The following is a 21849-nucleotide window of genomic DNA, read 5'->3' as shown; positions in this document are numbered from 1 at the left end:
TTTGTTGAATGCCTTGAATCGGACCCGTTACAGCAGAAAGAACGGGTCCGATTTAAGGCATTCAACATTGTATTGGGCCCTTAATTATCTGTCAATTCTGTATTTTGGCCCCAAGCCTGTTAGGGCGTAGCTTAGCACTATATATATAGACGCTATGGCAAACCCTATTCTGTATTCTGTTCTTGCCTCTCCATAATAAAACTGTTCCCCCTCTTCCCCGTGGACGTAGCCAATTTATTGGTGAACCACGTAAATCTGTTGTCTTGTTTTTCGCATTTATATTTTCTCGTATTATCTCGAATTCCGCAAAAAAAATTGGTATCAGAGCCTCTCGGTTAATCGGTGTTTTTTGGAGAATTCGAGATGTCTGGTTTGAACGTGAAAATTGACAAATTCAGAGGGAGGAACAGTTTCAGTTTATGGCAGATCAAGATGCGGGCTTTGTTGAAACAGCAAGGTTTCTGGGCGCCGTTGTCGAAAGACAAGAACGCCGTCGTTACTCCTGAGATGGCGATTCTGGAGGAAAAGGCGCATTCGACGATCATGCTGTGTCTCGCGGATGACGTCATCACGGAAGTCTCGGATGAAGAGACTGCTGCTGGTCTGTGGTTGAAGCTGGAGAGTTTGTACATGACAAAATCTCTAACCAACAAGCTGCTTCTGAAACAACGTCTATTCGGTTTACGAATGGCTGAAGGTACACAACTCAGGGAACATTTAGAGCAATTGAATACTTTGTTATTAGAATTGCGTAATATCGATGTGAAGATCGAGGATGAAGATGCTGCCCTAATTCTGTTAGTATCTCTCCCAATGTCGTTTGAGAATTTTGTTCAATCGTTCATTGTTGGGAAAGATACTGTGTCGCTGGAAGAAGTCAGATCGGCCCTTCATAGCAGGGAATTACGGCATAAGGCTAACGGCACAAGTACGGACATACAGCCTTCCGGTCTGTTCACCAGTAGCGGAAAGGGAAGGAAAAACGGCGGAAAGAAAAATAAGCCGATGTCGAAGGGTGCAAAGCCAGATGATGTTTGTAATTACTGCAAGGAGAAGGGACATTGGAAATTTGATTGTCCGAAGAAGAAGAAGCAATCGGAAAAACAATCAGTTTCTGCTGCTGTTGCTGAAGAAGACACCAATTCTGAAGAAGACATTGCCCTAGTTGCGGATGAGCACACTCATCATTCAGATGTGTGGGTTCTCGATTCTGGGGCATCCTATCACATCTGTCCTAGGAGAGAGTGGTTCACGACTTATGAGCAGATAGACGGAGGCAGCATCTCGATGGCCAACAGTTCTGTCTGCAAGGTGGTTGGGACAGGCTCGATCAAGATAAGGACACATGACGGTAGCTTCTGCACATTGAACGAGGTCAGGCACGTTCCATTGATGACGAAAAATCTGATATCTCTCAGTTCTTTGGACAGCAAGGGATTCAGCTGGTCGGGAAAAGATGGAGTCTTGCGGGTCTGGAAGGGTTCAAATCTGATTCTGAAAGGTGTCATGCGTGGTACTTTGTATTTTCTACAAGGTTCCACGGTTACAGGTTCAGCCCATGTTGCATCGTCAGAAGTTCACCAGGAGGATATGACTAAGTTATGGCACATGAGACTTGGTCATATGGGTGAAAGAGGGATGCAAATTCTGTCAAAGGAGGATCTTCTTGCTGGTCATAAGGTTAAAAGCCTAGAGTTTTGTGAACATTGTGTCTTTGGAAAACTACATCGCAACAAGTTTCCAAAGGCCATTCACAGAACAAAAGGCACTCTTGATTATATCCATTCTGATTGCTGGGGTCCATGCCGTGTTGAGTCTTTGGGAGGCTGCAGATTTTTTGTGTCCATGATTGATGACTACTCAAGGATGACTTGGGTGTACATGATGAAGCATAAAAGTGAAGCTTTCCAGAAGTTCAAGGAGTGGAAAATTTTGATGGAAAATCAAACAGGGAAGAAGATCAAGAGGTTGCGAACTGATAATGGGCTGGAATTCTGCTGGTCTGAATTTGATCAATTCTGTAAGGATGAAGGGATTGCTCGACATCGTACAGTCAGAAATACACCACAGCAGAACGGTGTAGCTGAGCGGATGAATCAAACACTTCTGGAGAGAGCAAGGTGCATGCTCTCTAATGCTGGGCTAGATAGAAGATTCTGGGCAGAAGCGGTTAGTACAGCTTGCTACTTGATTAACCGCGGACCACATACAGGCATACAGTGCAAAACACCTATGGAGATGTGGTCAGGAAAAGTTGCTGATTATTCAAATCTGAAAGCTTTTGGTTGTACGGCTTACTATCACGTCAGTGAAGGTAAGTTAGAACCAAGAGCTAAAAAGGGAGTATTTGTGGGCTACGGAGATGGAGTGAAAGGTTTCAGAATCTGGTCTCCAGCAGAAAAGAGGGTTATTATGAGCAGGAACGTTGTCTTTGATGAAAGTTCTCTGCTTAGAACCATTGTGAAGCCTACAACTACGTCAGAAACTGGGAGTCTTGATAAACAGGTGGAGTTTCAAGTCATTCAGAACGAGAGCGATTTGAAAGAACCTGAAGAGGAGGATCAAGAGCCACAGACAGAAACTGATATTCCAGAATCTATGCCATCAGATATCCATCGGAGTATAGCTCAAGATCGGCCAAGGAGGGTTGGAGTTCGGCCACCTACGAGGTATGGTTTTGAGGACATGGTGGGTTATGCACTGCAGGTTGCTGAAGAGGTAGATACATCTGAGCCGTCTACTTACAAAGAAGCCATTTTAAGTTCTGATTCTGAAAAATGGTTTGCCGCTATGGGAGATGAGATGGAGTCCCTACACAAGAATCAGACATGGGATCTGGTCATACAGCCTTCGGGGAGAAAGATTATTACTTGCAAATGGGTTTTCAAGAAGAAGGAAGGGATATCACCAGCAGAAGGAGTCAAGTATAAAGCCAGGGTTGTTGCCAGAGGTTTCAACCAAAGAGAGGGAGTGGACTACAATGAGATCTTCTCACCAGTGGTCAGACATACTTCCATCCGAGTGTTACTAGCGATTGTTACACATCAGAATCTGGAGCTTGAACAACTTGATGTGAAGACAGCGTTTCTACATGGAGAGTTGGAGGAAGAGATATACATGACTCAGCCGGATGGTTTCCAAGTTCCAGGGAAGGAAAATCACGTCTGCAAGTTGAAGAAGTCCTTATATGGACTTAAGCAGTCTCCAAGGCAGTGGTACAAAAGGTTTGACAGCTATATGGTGAAGTTGGGCTATACTCGGAGCTCATATGATTGTTGTGTCTACTACAATAGGCTCAAGGATGATTCATTCATCTATCTGGTGCTTTATGTAGATGATATGCTGATAGCTGCAAAGAAGAAGTATGACATTCAGAAGCTGAAGGGTTTACTTAGTGCTGAGTTTGAGATGAAGGATCTGGGAGCCGCTCGGAAGATTCTAGGGATGGAGATCATTAGAGACAGAGAGAGAAGGAAACTTTTCTTGTCACAGAGAAGCTACATTCAGAAGGTCTTGGCGAGGTTTGGCATGTCTTCATCTAAGCCTATTGATACCCCCGGTGCTGCCAATATCCATCTCACTGCCATGTTCGCTCCACAGTCAGAAGAAGAGAAGGAGTATATGTCACGAGTCCCTTATGCCAGTGCCGTAGGAAGTTTGATGTATGCTATGGTCTGTACAAGGCCAGATTTAGCACATGCAGTCAGTGTAGTGAGCAGATTCATGGGACAACCAGGGAGAGAACATTGGCAGGCTGTGAAGAGAATTTTCCGGTACCTTAGAGGTACATCTGACGTTGGTCTCATTTATGGAGGTGATACTCAGTGCTTGGTTACTGGCTATTCTGATTCTGACTATGCTGGAGATGTTGACACAAGAAGATCGATGACTGGCTATGTGTTTACCCTTGGAGGATCTGTCGTCAGTTGGAAGGCAACTTTGCAACCTACAGTGACTTTGTCTACTACGGAAGCGGAGTACATGGCCTTGACAGAGGCTGCAAAAGAAGGGATTTGGCTGAAAGGGCTGGTTAGTGATCTTGGTCTGCATCATGATCAGGCTATGGTGTATTGTGACAGTTTGAGCGCAATTTGTCTAGCCAAGGATCAAGTCCATCATGAGAGAACCAAGCATATTGACGTGAGGTATCATTTTCTGAGAAGTGAGAAGAGAATCAAGGTGAAGAAAGTAGGAACTGCTGATAATCCTGCTGATATGTTCACAAAGCCGGTTCCACAGAGCAAGTTTCAACACTGTTTGGACTTGCTCAACATCAGAAGCTGTTAATTGCCCTGCGGGGCAATTCTGAGGAAGAGGGAAAGGCCTGGCACTATCATAGTGCGTCTGAAGAATCTGTTTGGAGAATTCAAGTCAAGGTGGAGATTTGTTGAATGCCTTGAATCGGACCCGTTACAGCAGAAAGAACGGGTCCGATTTAAGGCATTCAACATTGTATTGGGCCCTTAATTATCTGTCAATTCTGTATTTTGGCCCCAAGCCTGTTAGGGCGTAGCTTAGCACTATATATATAGACGCTATGGCAAACCCTATTCTGTATTCTGTTCTTGCCTCTCCATAATAAAACTGCTCCCCCTCTTCCCTGTGGACGTAGCCAATTTATTGATGAACCACGTAAATCTGTTGTCTTGTTTTTCGCGTTTATATTTTCTCGTATTATCTCGAATTCCGCATAACAGTTTCTATGTTCTAAACGTCGAAATACATATGTTATATTGACGCTTTGTAGGATTCTATGTACAAATTCAAAGCAAAAATTATCAACCTCCTCAATAAAGATGAACCATGGTATTCATCTTGCAAAAACTGCCACAAGAAAGTCAAATTTATAGACGAGGCAGCAGCATGTAACAATTGCAACATTAAAAATGTCGAATATGAAATAAGGTCAGACTTGGTTATAACTCCATTCAACATTTCCAAATTACTAAGACATGTATTTTTCTGAATAAAAAAAGTTTTTTTTTAGTTACTGCTTACATCTTGAAGTGTGTGGCGGAGAACAACGTGCTAGAGTTATACTTTTTGATGCAACTAAATCTTTACTAGGTTGCACCGTTCAAGAGTACATACAATCAACCTCGGTAAAGGTATGCCTTAAATTAATTTATCCGACTGAAAGTATACAATATTTACATAGTATAATTTGTACCTTACAGGAAACATTTCCATCTAACATATCGTATTGTTTACCTCTTATTTAGAAGGAAGAATGTAAGAACTACCGCAAATTGGTCCTGTCTAAAGATAACGAATTCTACTTCCTTGTCAGAATTGATATGAATGAATCAAATTTCCAAAGGAGTTTAATTGCTCAAGAAATATATCCATTGGAAGATGAAGTACCAACTATCATGGAGGATGATTCAAATATAGCACCATTGCAGGAAACGCTTGAAGAAAATCAAAGATGAAACACCAACAATACAACTGAAAAAACGAAAACCCACAAAAAAATAGATGTGTTTCCATATGATATAACTTAAAAATGTTTGTATCTTACTACCTAATTATGTATGCTTTCCTATTTGAAATGTAAATATCATTTCACAACTCTCTTTTACATACATCAACATCTACTTACAAACTATTGTTTAGATAATTATATACTGTAACTTACACCGCTGGCACATCTACCTGCTATATTTACAATGCAGACGTTAACAATACTACGCACATCAAATCTGCATAAACGTATTGATCACGACACATTGAAAAGTATCCGAACGCATAGTTAGATTTTAATCATAAAATGGGTGATAATTTAAAACAAATTCTTTTATGAGTATATATTTAAACTTTTCAAGGATAAGTTTTTCTCAATTCCCGAATATAACACCCAATACATAAGTCTCAAAATACTAATTTTCCAATTCTACTAAGTCTTCTAAAGCTACAGCAAAAAGTATCTAAATTAATCGTAATATTTAAAACATAGCTTTGATAAATAAAGTTATCCCCTCTGACAATAAATATCAAATTGAATTATGAGCATATTAACAAAAATACGAGAGTTGCTTCTCGATATTTTCGATGTATCGCCCACTAGATCAGTATCAAAATAACTATTGTGATGTTGAACTTGTTCGACTATAAGTTACATCCCTTCATCATCAAATTAAAAAATTCTGCAAAGTCAAAAGGTATTTCATTACAACACTTGTATATTAGTCTAGGTGAGATTTTATTAGGTTTAACATTTAAAAAATATAAATTGGATCAGTAATTTAATTGACTTATATTATATTACTGATATAAAAGATACAAACTAATTTATAATTGACATTAAAATGACATTGTTAGTTATATATGTCAAAGTAGAACGACATTACGAAATATTAAGTATCATATACCTTTCTAAGAAGCAAATTACATTTAAGAAATATATAAAGTATATCACATGCTTTGCTTACATAAAAGCCCATGACCTATGGCCTCAAACTTTATACTCCCGCCAAACCTCACTAATAAACGTACTAAACCCCTAAAAATATACAATGTAGCAAATTAATAAAACCCATCACCGACCAACAACACTTCTGCAGAAAGTCATAACCTCTATCAACCATTGCAACTGCCTGATTAAATTGTGATCTTTCATGAAACATATATCATCAACCGTTCCAACCACTTAACCAAACGAAACATCAACACCAAATGCATTACCACCCTGTTTATATTATTAAAAATTACTAAACAATACAACTTAATCAAGTTCTTGCAGATCAATACTGTAGACGACACATATCTATCCGTACAAAGTATCAAAACATTGTAAAGCGGTCACACAATTGTTTACTCAGCGGTCGGAGGATCAATTTCAACGCTCCTCTGATTTGGTTAGAATCTACATGCAAACTCCTACATTTTTTATTAATCCGGCACATCAGCAAATTATTAATTGTAAGTTCACCATAAATTTCGTAACATATTCAAAGATTGACCTGTTGCCTGAACGGGTAATGATTTAATCATTAAGCATCGTGCAAGAAGAAAAAAACAATTACACAACTGCAACTTGGTCCATGGTGGCTGAAAAACAGTTGCTCTATCTTAGGGGATAAATATACAATTGTCTACCGAAGATCAATTTTTGTTGGAAAATTGATGTTATCAACCTTTCAAATATTTGGGGGGCTGGCAACACATTAGGCTAATATGTTTTCTATTGTTTCACACAACACTTTGTCACTTGCTTTTATAATGTACAAATATTATCATATACCACTCATTCTATCACAAAATGTATGTATTACAAAAACTAACCAACCAAAATGACATACCATAACATCTCGAAGGAAGTTAATAATGATCTAACACAGAATGAACAACTTGCAGGTACACTACCAGACAGTATGAAAGTATCAACTACAGAGTTTACAAATTCAAATCATTGCAAACAACAGAACATTACAGCAAATGCATTTCAATTTAACATGCAGATCAACAGAATGAACAGCCTAAGACAAGAGGTATATTAACCAAATGATCAGTTCTACAGAAAAATACAAATTACAAACTTACTTAAGAGACAAAATTATAACATGATTACATCACATTTGCAACAGTAACGAAGCGTAAAATACTTACATATATTGAAAGGGCGTTGCGAAGTGCGCAAAAATATGTGGCAGCAACAAATCAAATAGATGATGGCAAAGAACCGCAAGTGAAAAAACGAAAACAAAATAAATAAGAAGCTAATAGCTATATCTGAGACAACTGACGAAGGAGGTATATTCAATACAATAGTCTATACGAAAGGGTCACCAGTTAATAATGATTTACTAATAAATATTAATGTGATCTGTTGTATAGGGGTACTTCATAGGAATTTCTCAATGATAACAACTCACAAACTGGAAAAAAAGAAGATTGTACCTACCGTCATGCTCGAAGGTTTGAATATGAGCCGCCAACATTCTATTGCGCAGGTGGCTATATCAAATTAGCACCTAATGAAGTAGCTGATGAATATTACGAATTATTTGTGGCAGCATCGGAAGAAGCAAAGTTATTTAGGAAAAATATAAGAGCATATAATAGCATATTTGCTTTTACATCATTTGGAGTAAAGCTAGATAAAGACTTACATCTTCCAGGAGAGGAGTATACAGTTTCAAGGCACAAGGACAGGTAGACCATGATCTACCATCATTAATCCCGAAGAATGACAGACCTTGTTATTTTCAACTATACTTCTAAGATACAGACAATGAATTAGCAAATAGAATGTCCGTACTACAAAATACCAATTTATCAGAGGGAGTCATGAGGAAATTAAGAAAAATCATGCAGAAAAATCTATATGCAGAATTCTTCTCGCAGCTTAAAGAACATACAGGCTATCAGAATCTAGAAATACGCATAGCTGTAAATGCTTCATTAGATCAACGAGTGTATAACACACCATCAGTAGATCAGGTGGCGGCAATCTGGGTGGATGGCAATAATCCAAATATACCGTTTGAAAGAGATATTGTTGTACACGAACACTCTGGGAATAAACATAGAGAAACATTATTATGGTTGTTATGATCCGCTACAATACCCTATAATTCTACCTAAAGGAGAAGGAGGTTGGCATCAACAATACAGAAGTGTTGCAATCGAATCAACAATAATCAAACAACTCCAACTACAACACTCCAAACAGGAAGATCAACATATAGAACTGCCACAGACATTTTGGCCATTGAAGCACAAGGTACGCATATTTAATTATTGCCAAGAAACATGTAACTAAATTATCCAACATATTCCATAAAAAAATAAAAATATGCAGTTAATACTAAACTGATTATGGAAGATTGTACAAGGACAAAACAACAAAAAGTAACATTGATGTATGTTTGCCTTAGTCTCTAATCATTTCAAAATAGAGAGGCCAAGAAACTTAACTGTTGTAACATGAATAACATAATTAGAATGAAACAAAAAAACAATTACTTGACGTTATGCAATATGGTACTACTAATCGCCTATAACGTACCTTAATCATTAAAATTACAACATAATTGTGTTATCATACATTATAATCAGTAAGAGCAATTACAGACTCATGCACCTTCCAATTACCGATCTCTAACTAAATAATATGCCAAAAAATAACTAATACATCCGAATTATTGTAGGTGTACAACGCGAAACAAAAGGTATCGTTTCATGCAGAGAGTATTATTGTTATAAACTACAAGTCCGAACAGGTGACAAATCAATATTACTACTATGCGGAAGATTGTTGCAGCAGTTTGTTGTGGACATCTACATTAAAATAGAAACAAGAAGACTTGAATATTATAGATTTGAGCAATCAAACTATAGAAGGGAGATACTACAAGGTATTGTTGATAGTGTCACGTCTGGCGAATGTAGAGGAGACAAGGTAGGACAAAGGATATTACTTTCAGGATCATTCATTGGCGGCCCTAGAGATATGCGACGACGATATATGGATGCTATGGCTTTGGTTCAACACCTTGGAAGACCATATCTATTCATCACCATGACATGTAACCCGGAAAGGCATGAGACTAAAGAAGAACTGGGTGCAGAACAACTCGCTCAGGACTGGCCTGATTTGGTTACTAGAGTGTTTAGAGCAAAATTGCAGGACTTGAAAGACCAAATTTTCAAATAAGAAATATTCGGACCAATTGCTGCACATGTTTTTGTCGTAGAATTCCAGAAGAGAGGCTTGCCGCATATACATCTACTTCTAAAATTGAAAGAAGGTAATAAGATACGATCATCAGATCATTATGATAGATACATTAGTGCAGAACTACCAGATAATGCAACACATTGACAATTGTATGCGTTAGTTACCAAACATATGATGCATGGACCTTGTGGGGAAAAACGCAAGACAAGCCCCTGCATGAAAGATGGCCGATGTAAGTTTAACTACCCCCGAACATTCAACAGCAAGACAATACAAGGAAAGGATGGATATCCAATTTACAAACGAAAAAATGATGGGAGAACAAGTGAAGTCCGTGGATCGAAGATGAATAACCAATGGGTTGTACCTTATAATCCCTATTTGTTGATGAGATATAATTGTCACATTAATGTTGAGGTATGCTCAGGAGTTGAAGCAATAAAATATCTTTACAAATATATATAAAAAGGGCACGATAAATGTGTTGTGTACATTGAATCTGACTATGGCAAAAAAATTATAGATGAAATCAAAACCTTTCAGGATGCACGTTGGGTGTCTCCACCAGAAGCATTGTGGAGAATTTATGAGTTCAACCTAACTGAAATGCAACCAGCCATTATCAACCTACAGTTACATCTACCGGGCAAACAAGCAGGTACTTTACAATGACGGTCAAAATATTATACATATTAAGAATTTATTAATGACAATCAACATGATTATTGATATTATATCTACAAACAATGTCTAGTCTGCTATTGGAAAAAGCAAAATCTACAAAGTATCATGGAATCAGACTTTGTACACCAAACTATGCTTACCGAATTTTTTAAGATGTGCTCTATAGACATTGAAGCTCGTAATTACCTATACAGAGAATTTCCAAAACATTATGTTTGGAACTCACAATCCAAAATATGGACAAAAAGAAAATCTCGCACCGTGATTGGACGCATAAATATTGGCAACAAAATTATTAATTCCAGATATATAAACTACAGAAAATAAAGATTCTAACCAAATCAAATACATATTGCAGCTAATCCTAGAGAAGGAGAAAGATATTACGAATGACTATTATTAAATCATGTCTGAGGGCCAACTTCATTTGAAAACTTACTCATTGTGAATGGTAAACATTGCCACACATTTAAAGAGGCAACCAAAGAAAGTGGGTTATTAGAATATGATAATAGCATTTCAAAATGTTTACGAGAGGCTGTCACCTTCAAGATGCCCGCAGCCTTACGAAGTTTATTTGCTACAATCTTAGTTCATTGCAACCCAACTGATGTGAGAAATCTATGGGACACATTATTATGATTTCTCAGAAGACTTTCATAGGAGCCATTCCAACACACCAGAGGTACAACTCCAATGTACCTTAAAAAGCATTAATTATTACTTGGAAAGTATGGGACAAAGTTTGGATAAATATGATATCCACAAATAAAACAACAATCAAATCAATCAAAAACAATGGAATGTAGAGAAATAATGGACGAAATAATCATTCCAACCGAAGATGTTGATGCTCAATCACAGTTGTATCAACAACAAGCACAAGCATTCAATACCATTCTGGAAAGGGTCAACACAGAAACTCCAGGGTTATTCTTTGTAGATGGACCTGGGGGAAACGAAAAAACTTTCCTATATCGGACACTACTGGCTAAGGTGAGATCGCAAGGTATGACAACATTGGCAACTACTACCAGTGGTGTAGCAGCAGCAATATTACTTGGAGGACGTACAACACACTCAAGATTTGGCATACCACTGCAGCAAATGAGACAACAATGACAAATATGTCAAAACAAGGTGGAGGTGCCCAACTAACTAGACAAGCTAAATTAATAATATGGGATGAAGCACCAATGGCTAAGAGACACATAATTGAAACTGTAGACAGAAGTTTCCGTGATATAATGGATAAGGACGTCCCTTTTGGAGGAAAAATCATGGTATTTGGAGGAGACTTCAGACAAGTTTTACCTGTGGTGACAAAATCTACAAAAGCAGAGACGGTAAATGCAAGTTTGGTGAGGTCGTATTTGTGGTCTTTAATGGAAAGGATACAACTTTCAACTAATATGCGAGCAAGAACAAATCAAACTTTTAGTGACTTCTTACTTCGTATTGGTAACGGAGAAGAAAACACAATAAAGGATAATTTAATAGCACTTCCAAAACAAATGACTGTCCAACAAAGTGGGGATATTAATCCTGAAGAATCTTTGGTTCTTGAAATATTCCCAGAACTCGAATAAAATTACATGTATGCACAATATATAACAGAGCGTGCAATATTAGCAAGTAGAAATGAATTTGTAGATAAACTAAATGCACTGATGATTGACAAATTCCCCGAGAAACAAAAACATACATAAGTTTTGACTCAGCCGAAGATGATACCAACAACTACTATCAAGAAGAGTATCTCAACACCTTGACACCAAATGGACTGCTGCCGCATAGGTACATAATCAAATTCATCACTAATATAACTACTCACTTATTTATAATACTTCAAACCACAAAAGAGAACTAATCAAATACAAAACTAAAAATACAAAGCAACTAATACATTTATTTATTCTATACATTAGGTTAGTTTTGAAAGAAAATGCACCAATCATGCTTCTGAGAAATTTAGGTCCGTCAAATGATTTATGCAATGGGACACTCTTGATTTGTAGAGGTTTTGACAAGAATATCATACATGCAGAAATAACAACGGGTCAACATGCCTCAAAACAAGTGTTTATTCCAAGAATACAACTATCACCACCTGAGAATGAAGGATATCCGTTCAAATTCATCCAAAAACAACTTCCAATTCGTCTATGTTTTGCAATGACAATAAATAAATCACAAGGTCAAATAATACCAAATGTTGGATTATACCTACCACAACATATTTTTTCACATGGACAACTATACGTGGCACTATCCAGAGGAATATCTATGGCGACAACAAAAGTATTGGTTATTAATGAAGAACAAGATGGACACACAAGGACATATACAAGAAATATAGTTTACAAGGAAGTATTGGGTGAGATTTGATTACTACAAATATATGAAGCTAATGAAACTTCAATGGGACGTATACGTAAGACGCAACCGGCTGCATGAAACAATAATGTCCTGTATATTAATGCATTTTAATAGACAATACAATACAATGCTTACAGACTATTTAGATGAAATAATAGACTTTATTTATGTTAATATATTATCAATAAACAGAGGTGACAAGAAAAACGACAGAAACAAATATACACAAGGGAAACAAGTAAAATGACAGCTTACACACGCTATAGAAATGATATTCAAACAAGGGACTCAAAAAAAAAACAACGTGCAACGCACGTGCAGTTAGCCAAGTGTGTGTATATATATATATATATATATATATATATATATATACACACACACACACTTCACGTGAGTAATCAAATACTATTAGATAACATCAACAAAACTAGCAAGTCATAACATTCTTGGAATTAACACAACCAAAAAAAGCTTCCTTCTCTTTTTCAAATGAGAAACATCAAACATCTTAATAGAGTAATACTCAAACCGTAACTAAATAAAAACAAAGGAGAAATATAGGGGAAGAAAAAACATAAGTAGACTTTTTTTTTTGGGAAAGGAATCTGAAATATATTCGAACTTTGATCGAAGCTGTCATTACAATACCAAACTTTGGAAAGGGCCTTTTACCAGCTTGCACTATTTAACAGTGTATTTTAAAAGGTATATATGTTTCACATGAACATAAAAAATATTGCATAATTATAAATAGTAATGTGTCGCACATATATACCTTTAAAAACACTATTAAATACTTCAGGGGTAAAGGATACTCCATAGAGTTTAATATCGTAACAACAATTTTAACCAAAGTTAAAGTATTTTTCAGACATTTATTCCCACTTTTTTTTAATAAATAATTACATTTATGGGGTCATATTCAATGAATAATAATTATGACATATTTAATATTTATTTCAATAGCCTCTTTACATTCTGAATAGATAGTAGATAAGGTATAGAAGAGATTCAAGGTACCACAAAATCCGCAGTTCCTTTATTTTAGCTAACAATGACTATCCTTTAATTGCTTTAAAAATAAAGCTTAAAGTAAACAACGTAAAAAAATAATTGGATGAAACTATCAAATATTGAATAATATTCCTACTTGAACTATGTTAAAAAAACAATAAAGTAAGATCATATCAGAAGAAATGTAAACTTTGATAACCACCAATAGTGTTACTCTTTTTTATTTAATGTATATAAATATATTAATAATAATTATTATTATCTTTTCAGCTTCTTTAAACTGCTATATATGTTTTTTTTTTTAAAAAAAATCATATTTGTAATACTGAAAAAATACAATTATTTATGTAGTTAAGTCTTACGATAGTCTTTCCATGTAATTTCTATATAGTAACAAGGAAAAAACATTCAATTGACATTCCAAAACTAGTGAATCAATAAAAAAACTTAACCCATTGTACATGTATACATTTTCGAAACAGTTACATGTTCTAGTCTTCCTATGCACATGTGAAAGTTTTTTCCTGAATTAGCCGGCCCACACTTCGGCTACTAATAATGGGATAAAACCTTACTACTATATAGGATAAAGTCTTTGGGTGCACACATTATTGCCCATACCATTGGGAGTGGAATCATCTCAAGTTCTGTAAGACGTGAAAACACCCAATCCCAAGTTTGTGTTGCTGCTCAGAAGGTGGAAGATGGCCATTGCTCACTCGTACTTGGCAAGAGCAAAAGGAAAACCATGCTAGCATCTGTGTTTGAGTCGGCATAACGTTAAGATTAAGTTAAGAAGCTACACCGTAAATTCAATTTTTGAATTGCAGCCTCTCTAGCTCATTAACTAGTTAAAACAACTTTTAAGTTGGAAATTGGAGTTCCCTCAGTTGGCACAGAAAAACAACAGTAAGAGTTTTTCATTTATTGATGTTAATTTACAGCCTAGATCCCCCCCCCCCCCCCCNATATATGTATACCTTCTAGGTTGCACTTTCAATCGTTGGCAACCATGGCATCCATGTTAGAACCATTCTCAATTTTCCTTATCAACAGTCTCTTCTGGGGAGGAAGGTCCTTAGCCTGAGGTGAAGCATCAGCATCAACGATAATCATGTCTTCTTCCACATAATCTCCTCTAAGAACTCCCATTGCTACTTTGTTCTCAACCATCTGCTGAATAACTCGTTTAACAGGCCGAGCTCCATAGTTGGGGTCGAAGCCCATATTCGCCAACAGACTGATAGCTTCCTGTGTGTAGTGAAGATCAATTTTCTTCTGTTTGAGTCTATCCTTCACCTTTCTCATCTGCACCAGAAAAAATGACCTTGTTAGGTTCTAAGAAGATGATTATGCAAATACACAGTTTATTCAGAGCGATGCTAAGGTTGAAATATAGACTTAGCCAACCCTAAATAAAGAATCAGAAACACAGAAAAGACACCAAAATTAGGATCGTCTTCAAGCAAGCTTAAGCACCACATGAAACAATATCTTTAGGTCATACTCTGCAACAAAACTACTACAAGAGCAGACACTATAGGATGTGCTGCAGCTCAATCCAGTTCTCAAGCAAATGAGATGTACTTTCACGTAATGTTGAGTACTAATTTGCACTAAGAAAAGTTTTTTGCTCTCACACTGAACAACTGATATTAACAGATTAATGCATCACAAATAATTGTATGTAGCTCTTAAAAAGTTCTTTAATGAAAGTGATTAGAACAATGTTAGAACAAAAATACTCAAGAAACTGATTTGAAAAAATAAAAATAGAGTGAACTTATGAAATTCCTTATGTATATTAATCTGCAGAAAGTCTGAATTTACACAACGAAAAAAACATAAACATTAAAACTAAATAAGAACATGCCATTAACTACCATAAAAGGGGCCACTAACAGCCATAATGGGGCCACTAACTTCAGAAAGTTAAGCAACTAAAGTTGACTAAACCTAGCTAGAAAATAGGAAGCACTAAACTAAAATAACTAAAAACAATAAAAATAATAATAAGCTGAAAAAATGTCAATTGTCTAACACTCCTCCTTGGCATTTTTGTGGCAAACACCAATTCTTTGCCTCAGATCTTCAAACCTTTCTTTTGGCAATAACTTGGTGAAAATGTCAGCTAGCTGGTTCTCAGATGAACAATGAACAAGCAAAACTTCATTCGATTGTTGGACTTCTCTAACAAAATCAAACTTGATTTTGATATGCTTAGTTCGACCATGAAACACTAGATTTTTTGAAATTGAAACTGTTGAACTGTTGTCACACATGATCTTGGTAACTTCTGTTTGTTCATGGCCTAAGTCCTTCATAATCTTACTTAGCCAGAGAGCTTGATTCACAGCAGATGCAGCAGCTATGTACTCAGCTTCTGCTGTTGATTGAGCTGTAGTTTGTTGTTTTCTAGAGCTCCAACTAAAACAACTTGTCCCCAAAACAGAAAAGATATCCAGAGGTGCTTCTGGAATCATCAACTCCACCACTCCAATCACTATCATAGTACCCGATCAGGTTCATAGTTACTTTGTTTCCAGATGTTGGAAAAAAATTCCGAACTTGCTGGTTCCTTTAATATACCTTAACAATCTTTTAGCCGTTGTGAGGTGTGTGTCTCTAGGCGAATGCATGAACCTAGAGAACAAACTAACAACAAATAGAATATCAGGTGCGGTTAATATAGAAGACTTCCAATTAAGCTTCTATACATACTATGGTTCACTTTCTCGGAATCCTCATCCTTGCCAAGCTTCACACCAGTAGATATTGGAGTACTCACAGGTTTGCAGTTTTGCATTTTGAACCTGTTTATAATATCTGAAATGTATTTCTGCTGGCATATGAAAATTCCATTACTGGATTGCAACACTTCCATGCCGAGAAAGTACTTCATGACTCCAAGATTAGTCATGTCAAAGATTTTCTCCATTTCATCCTTGAACCTTTGGATTAGTTCAATTTTGCTTCCTGTCACAAGCATGTCATCCACATAAATTGAGACAATTAAGGACTCACCTGCAGCAGTGACTTTCACATACAAAGTAGCTTCACTTTGACTTCTACTAAAGCCAAGTTGGATGAGATGATTGTCCATCCTCTCATACCATGCCCTTGGGGCTTGTTTTAGGCCATACAAGGCCTTTGTTAAGAGAGAAACTTGATCCTCTTTTCCCGGAGTTGAGAAACCATCAGGTTGCTCTACATAGATCTCTTCAGCAAGCAAACCATTCAAGAAAGTCGATTTGACATCAAGTTGATGAATCTGTCAAGAACTATGAGATGCAAATGCAAGAATAAGCTTGATTGTGTCATACCTTGTTACAGGAGCAAATGTTTCCTGGTAATCCACACCATATTGTTGTGCGTATCCCTTCACCACCAATCTAGCCTTATGTTTGCAAATTGTTCCCTCAGGATTGAGTTTTGTCTTGAAAATCCATTTTACACCAATCACCTTGCGATTTCTAGGTTTGTCAACAAGCTGCCAGGTTTCGTTCTTCTCGATCATGTCTAGTTCTTCTTGCATAGCTCTCCTTCATGCCTGAGAGTCTTGTGCTTCAGCATAGCCTGTTGGTTCAGAGGTAACCAAGTTACACCGCTGATAGACATCTTTTAAGGATCGAGTTCCCCTCACTTGTACATCATCCACTAGTTCATCTTCTAAAAGTTGAGGCTGCTCTATTGAAAATAAATCAGAACAAGAGGTCTTCTGATTATTCCAATCCCAACCAGCTGCTTTATCAAACTTCACTTCTCAGCTGAGAATTAGTTTGTCTGATTTCAAATAAAAAATCATGTAACCTTTGGATGAACTATAGCCCATAAATATGCCTTTACGAGCCTTGTTGGCCAGCTTAATCCTTTTTGTTTCTAGAACTCGATAATAACATATACACCTAAAGATTTTGAGATGGTGTACTGATGGTTTGTTCCCACACCAAGCTTCAGATGGAGTCATGTCTTGCAAGGCCTTAGTAGGCAATCTGTTCAGCAAATGTACAGAGGTATTGACTGCCTCAGCCCAAAACTAATTTGGGATCTTTCTTTCGAGCAAAAGACATCTGGCCATCTCCATTACTGCCTGTTCTTCCTTCAGACACACCATTTTGTTGTGGAGTGTATTGTCAATTGGCGTTCAATACTTGTGCTATTACAAAGCTCCACAAATTGAGAAGAAATATATTCTCCTCCATTGTCAGACCTTAAAAGCCTTAATACTAAGATTACATTGATTTTCTACTAAAGCTTAAATTGCTTAAAAACATCAAAGACTTCACTCTTCGGTCTCATGAAATAAACCCAACACATTCTGGTGTAGTCATCAACAAAAGAGGAGAAAGTATCTATTACCACTCAGCGAATCTATTTTCATTGGGCCGCAAACATCCGTATGAATGAGCTTGATTTGCTTGACATGGCAATTTTGTTTGCTTTCAATGTTGGCAAGTTTCACAAACTTCAGCACTAGAAAGAAATTCAGGCATATTTTCCACTAGCTCCTTTTTTTTCCATCTCCGCGATGCTTCTCAAATTAAAGTGACCAAACCTTTCGTGCCATAGGTTTGTACATGTTTGTGAAGTAATAGTGTAAGTCTGCTCAGTTGTTTTCTCCCAATCAACTAAAAGCATTTTGTTGCTCATCTTGACATAAAATAACTCTACCCCAGAAGGGTCAGAAACAACACATTCACGATTCTTAAAATGCAGAGAATAATTATTTTCAAGCATTTGTCCAACACTCTACAAATTTTGACTCATATCAGGTGTGTACAAAACATCAGGAATATTTTTGATACCTGATATTGTTGAGATAGACACTGTACCTCCGCCTTTGACTTCTACTGCCTCACCGTTTCTCACTTTTACTTTAGATTTGTAAGTATCATCGAGGAATTTGAACAATCCAACATCATTGCACAAGTGATGTGTGCAACCACTGTCAAGAAGCCATGAATAAGAGGATTCACTGATTGAAAAGTATGAAACTGCAAAGAGTTGCTCCTCATGTGCATCGGCAGCTTCTGCTACTTGTGTTGCAAAGCACCAGAGGCCTTTGCTCTTGATTTGCAGACCTTGGATACGTTTCTCGTCTGCTTACAGTTGCCGCATATAGCATCGACGCTCCACCAACAATACTTCTCAAGATGTGTATTTCTTTTACAATGATTTCAAGGAGGGAACTTCTGCTTCACATCTCCACTATTATTTCCTCCATCATGCTTACCCTTATTCTTTTGGTGGAATTGTTGCTTTCCTTTCTGCTTTTGTACAGAGAAAGCTCCTTCACTGAACTTTTCCCGTCTCATAGTCCTCCTTTGCTCTTGTGCTTGAAGAGCACTCATCAGTTCACCTAATGAAAGTTTGCCCAGACCCTTGGATTCTTCAAGAGAGGAAATCTTAGATTCAAACCTCTCAGGAAGAGTCACAAGAACTTTCTCCACAATTCGTTTGTCTGTAAATTCTTCACCAAGAAGTCTAATGTTATTAACAATTAAGGAGATTAGATCAGCATGCTTACTGATAGTTTCATCCTCCTGCATATTCAAGGACTCAAACTCCCTTTTCAGGTTCAACACTTGCATTTGACGTGTTCTATCGCTGCTTTCATATTCTTCTTTCAGCCTATCCCAAGCCTCTCTTGCAGTTTTACAAGCCGTGATTCTGTAAAACACAGAATCTGCCACAGCATTCTGCATAAGCGACTTGGCTTTAGATTTCTTTGCCTTCTATTCGTTGTTGGATTTGATCTTGGATTTGATCTGAGCCAAGGTAGGATTTGCTGGTAGAGCAGCAAGTGATTTATCTTCCGTCACAATTTCCCAAAGATCATAGGCTTCCAAACAAGCTTGCATCTTCACAGACCAGATTTGGTATTTTCACCAGTGAAAGTGAATGGTGGATCTAAAGGTAGGTTGTTGGATGCCATTTGTGTTGTAGGTTAAAACTTTTTTTGTACTGTAAGATCAACTAGAAGCTCTGATGCCACTGTTAGAACAAAAATACCCAAGAAACTGATTTGGAAAAATAAAAATAGAGTGAACTTATGAAATTCCTTATGTATAATAATCTGCAGTAAGTCTGAATTTATACAAGGAAAAAACATAAAACATTAAAACTAAATGAGAACTTGTGCCACTAACTACCATAAAAGGGGCCACTAGCAGCCATAATGGGGCCACTAACTTCAGAAAGTTGAGCAACTAAAGTTGACAAAGTCTAGCTAGAAAATAGAAAGCACTAAATTAAAATAAGTAAAAACAGTAGAACTAATAATAAGCTGAAAAAATGTCAATTGTGATGACACTGCAGGAAACAAAAGGAACGGAACAAAAATGTACATATGAAGTCAAGAGGATCCGGATTCACACATCTATATTACCTGGAGCTCAACAATTCTGCTAACTTGCTTAAGGTCCAGAGGCTGGAAAACAATATATTCATCAACTCGATTCATAAACTCGGGACGGAAGGTCTGTCTTGCCAATTCAATAACCTGCTTTTTCATCAAATCATAAACTGCCTCCTGGCTATCTTGAGTGTTCCGAAGAGTCTCAAGAATGTAGTGTGACCCAATGTTTGATGTCATTATTACAACAGTGTTTGTGAAACTAACAGTCCTCCCTTGAGAATCAGTTATTCTTCCATCGTCCAACAACTGTAAGAGAATGTTGAACACATCATGATGTGCTTTCTCAATTTCATCAAATAGGATCACAGAGTAAGGCCTCCGACGGACCACTTCGGTGAGTTGCCCACCCTCTTCATATCCAACATAACCTGGTGGTGCACCAACCAACCGTGAAACAGCATGTTTCTCCATGTATTCACTCATGTCAATACGCACCAAAGCGTTTTCAGTATTGAAAAGGTAAGCAGCAAGAGCCTTTCCAAGTTCAGTTTTGCCAACTCCTGTAGGGCCCATGAACATAAAGCTTGCAATGGGCCGATTTGGATCGGATAGGCCTGCCCTGGATCGCCTGATTGCATCAGCTACAGATTTTACTGCCATATCCTGACCAATAACTCTTTTGTGAAGTTCATTTTCTAAAAAGACAAGCTTGTCTCTCTCAGACTGCTGAAGGTTTGATAATGGTATGCCCGTCCACTTGCTTATAATTTCAATAATATCAAGATCTGTTACTTCTTCGCGAAGCATTGAACTCCCAGACTTCCGGTAGTCAGCAAGGTTTCTCTCTGCTTCTTCTAGCTGGTGTTGAAGGGTAATTAGGGTTCCATACTTGAGTTCAGCAGCACGATTCAAGTCATAATCACGTTCAGCAGCTTCCATCTCTAAATTCACCCTGTCAATCTACTCAACAAAAAAGATTAGACAGTAATCATGAGAATACAAATAAAAATTGCAACTTGAATTGATTTCAGCATCGAAAACAGTTATCCACCTCTTCCTTTATAGAACGTATGCGTGTCATCAGAGCTGTCTCGCGTTCCCACTGTTCGTTTAACTCTTTCTGCTTTTGCTTAAAGGAGTTCAAATCACTTTCTAGCTTGTTCAATCTTTCTTTGGATCCTTTATCCGTGTCACTCTTCAGAGACAGTTTCTCCATTTCCAACTTCATCACAGTCCTATCTATCTCATCTAATTCAGTTGGCTTTGAAGTAATTTCCATCTTTAGTTTTGCAGCAGCTTCATCAACAAGGTCAATTGCTGAAAAGTAATAATAGAATATAGAGTGAGAAACACTAAATAAAAGTATGTCAAATCACGAACATACTGTACTAAAAATATTCTACAAGCAGCTTGGAATCTTTATCCATCAGTCCACTAGATGCTATAAAAACATTTAAATGAGGCATAAAAATAAGCAGCTGGACCCTTAAACTTTCTTAATCTATAAAAAAACCAGACTGCTGTACTAATTTTGAAGATTTCAATATCTGAAACCTGTTGCCGTTACACTTGAGGAAGAAGCAGCTAAGTCGGTTTATTCAACCGAAGGGAAACTAATTGAGAGAAGAGTTTGTATTATATTTCATGAATGAATTAATGATCAACCAAGAGGGAAGCTAATTGAGAGAAAATATAGAAAAGAGAGGAGTGTTTATGTTATCTTTCATGGATG

General features: G+C 37.1%; 2 protein-coding genes across 5 annotated transcripts in view; one reads left to right on the top strand and one right to left on the bottom strand.

The window, feature by feature from the left end:
* Positions 1–6368: 6368 nt before the first annotated feature.
* LOC107023474 (chaperone protein ClpB4, mitochondrial) overlaps positions 6369–21849 on the bottom strand; it is a 55062-nt gene continuing 39581 nt past the window's right edge. For 2 of the 4 annotated variants that reach the window (XM_015224182.2, XM_015224184.2), the window contains exons 8-11: positions 21169–21434; positions 20148–21077; positions 14740–15067; positions 14172–14517 (exon numbers count right to left, since the gene is read on the bottom strand). In XM_015224182.2, coding sequence (XP_015079668.1) covers positions 14756–15067; positions 20148–21077; positions 21169–21434 — 1508 coding nt within the window. In that variant the 3' untranslated portion in view covers positions 14172–14517; positions 14740–14755. Of the gene's footprint in view, positions 6689–8039; positions 8516–14171; positions 14518–14739; positions 15068–20147; positions 21078–21168; positions 21435–21849 lie in introns of those variants that run through there. The other 2 variants (XM_027917613.1, XM_015224183.2) reach the window with 2 other exon arrangements.
* Positions 11485–11955, top strand: LOC107022095 (ATP-dependent DNA helicase PIF1-like). Its single transcript, XM_015222804.1, has one exon. The coding sequence runs from the start codon at positions 11485–11487 to the stop codon at positions 11953–11955; it is 471 nt and encodes a 156-aa protein (XP_015078290.1).

This window comes from Solanum pennellii, chromosome 6 (genome assembly GCF_001406875.1).
Source record: "Solanum pennellii chromosome 6, SPENNV200".
Classification (NCBI taxonomy): Eukaryota; Viridiplantae; Streptophyta; class Magnoliopsida; order Solanales; family Solanaceae; genus Solanum; species Solanum pennellii.
The sequence above is the reverse complement of the archived record's forward strand: the minus strand, read 5'-3'. Positions and strand labels throughout refer to the sequence as shown.

What these genes read in the sequence shown, in the direction of transcription:
- LOC107022095 (XM_015222804.1), top strand. Translation starts at nt 11,485, where the DNA reads ATGACAAATATGTCAAAACAAGGTGGAGGTGCCCAACTAACTAGACAA.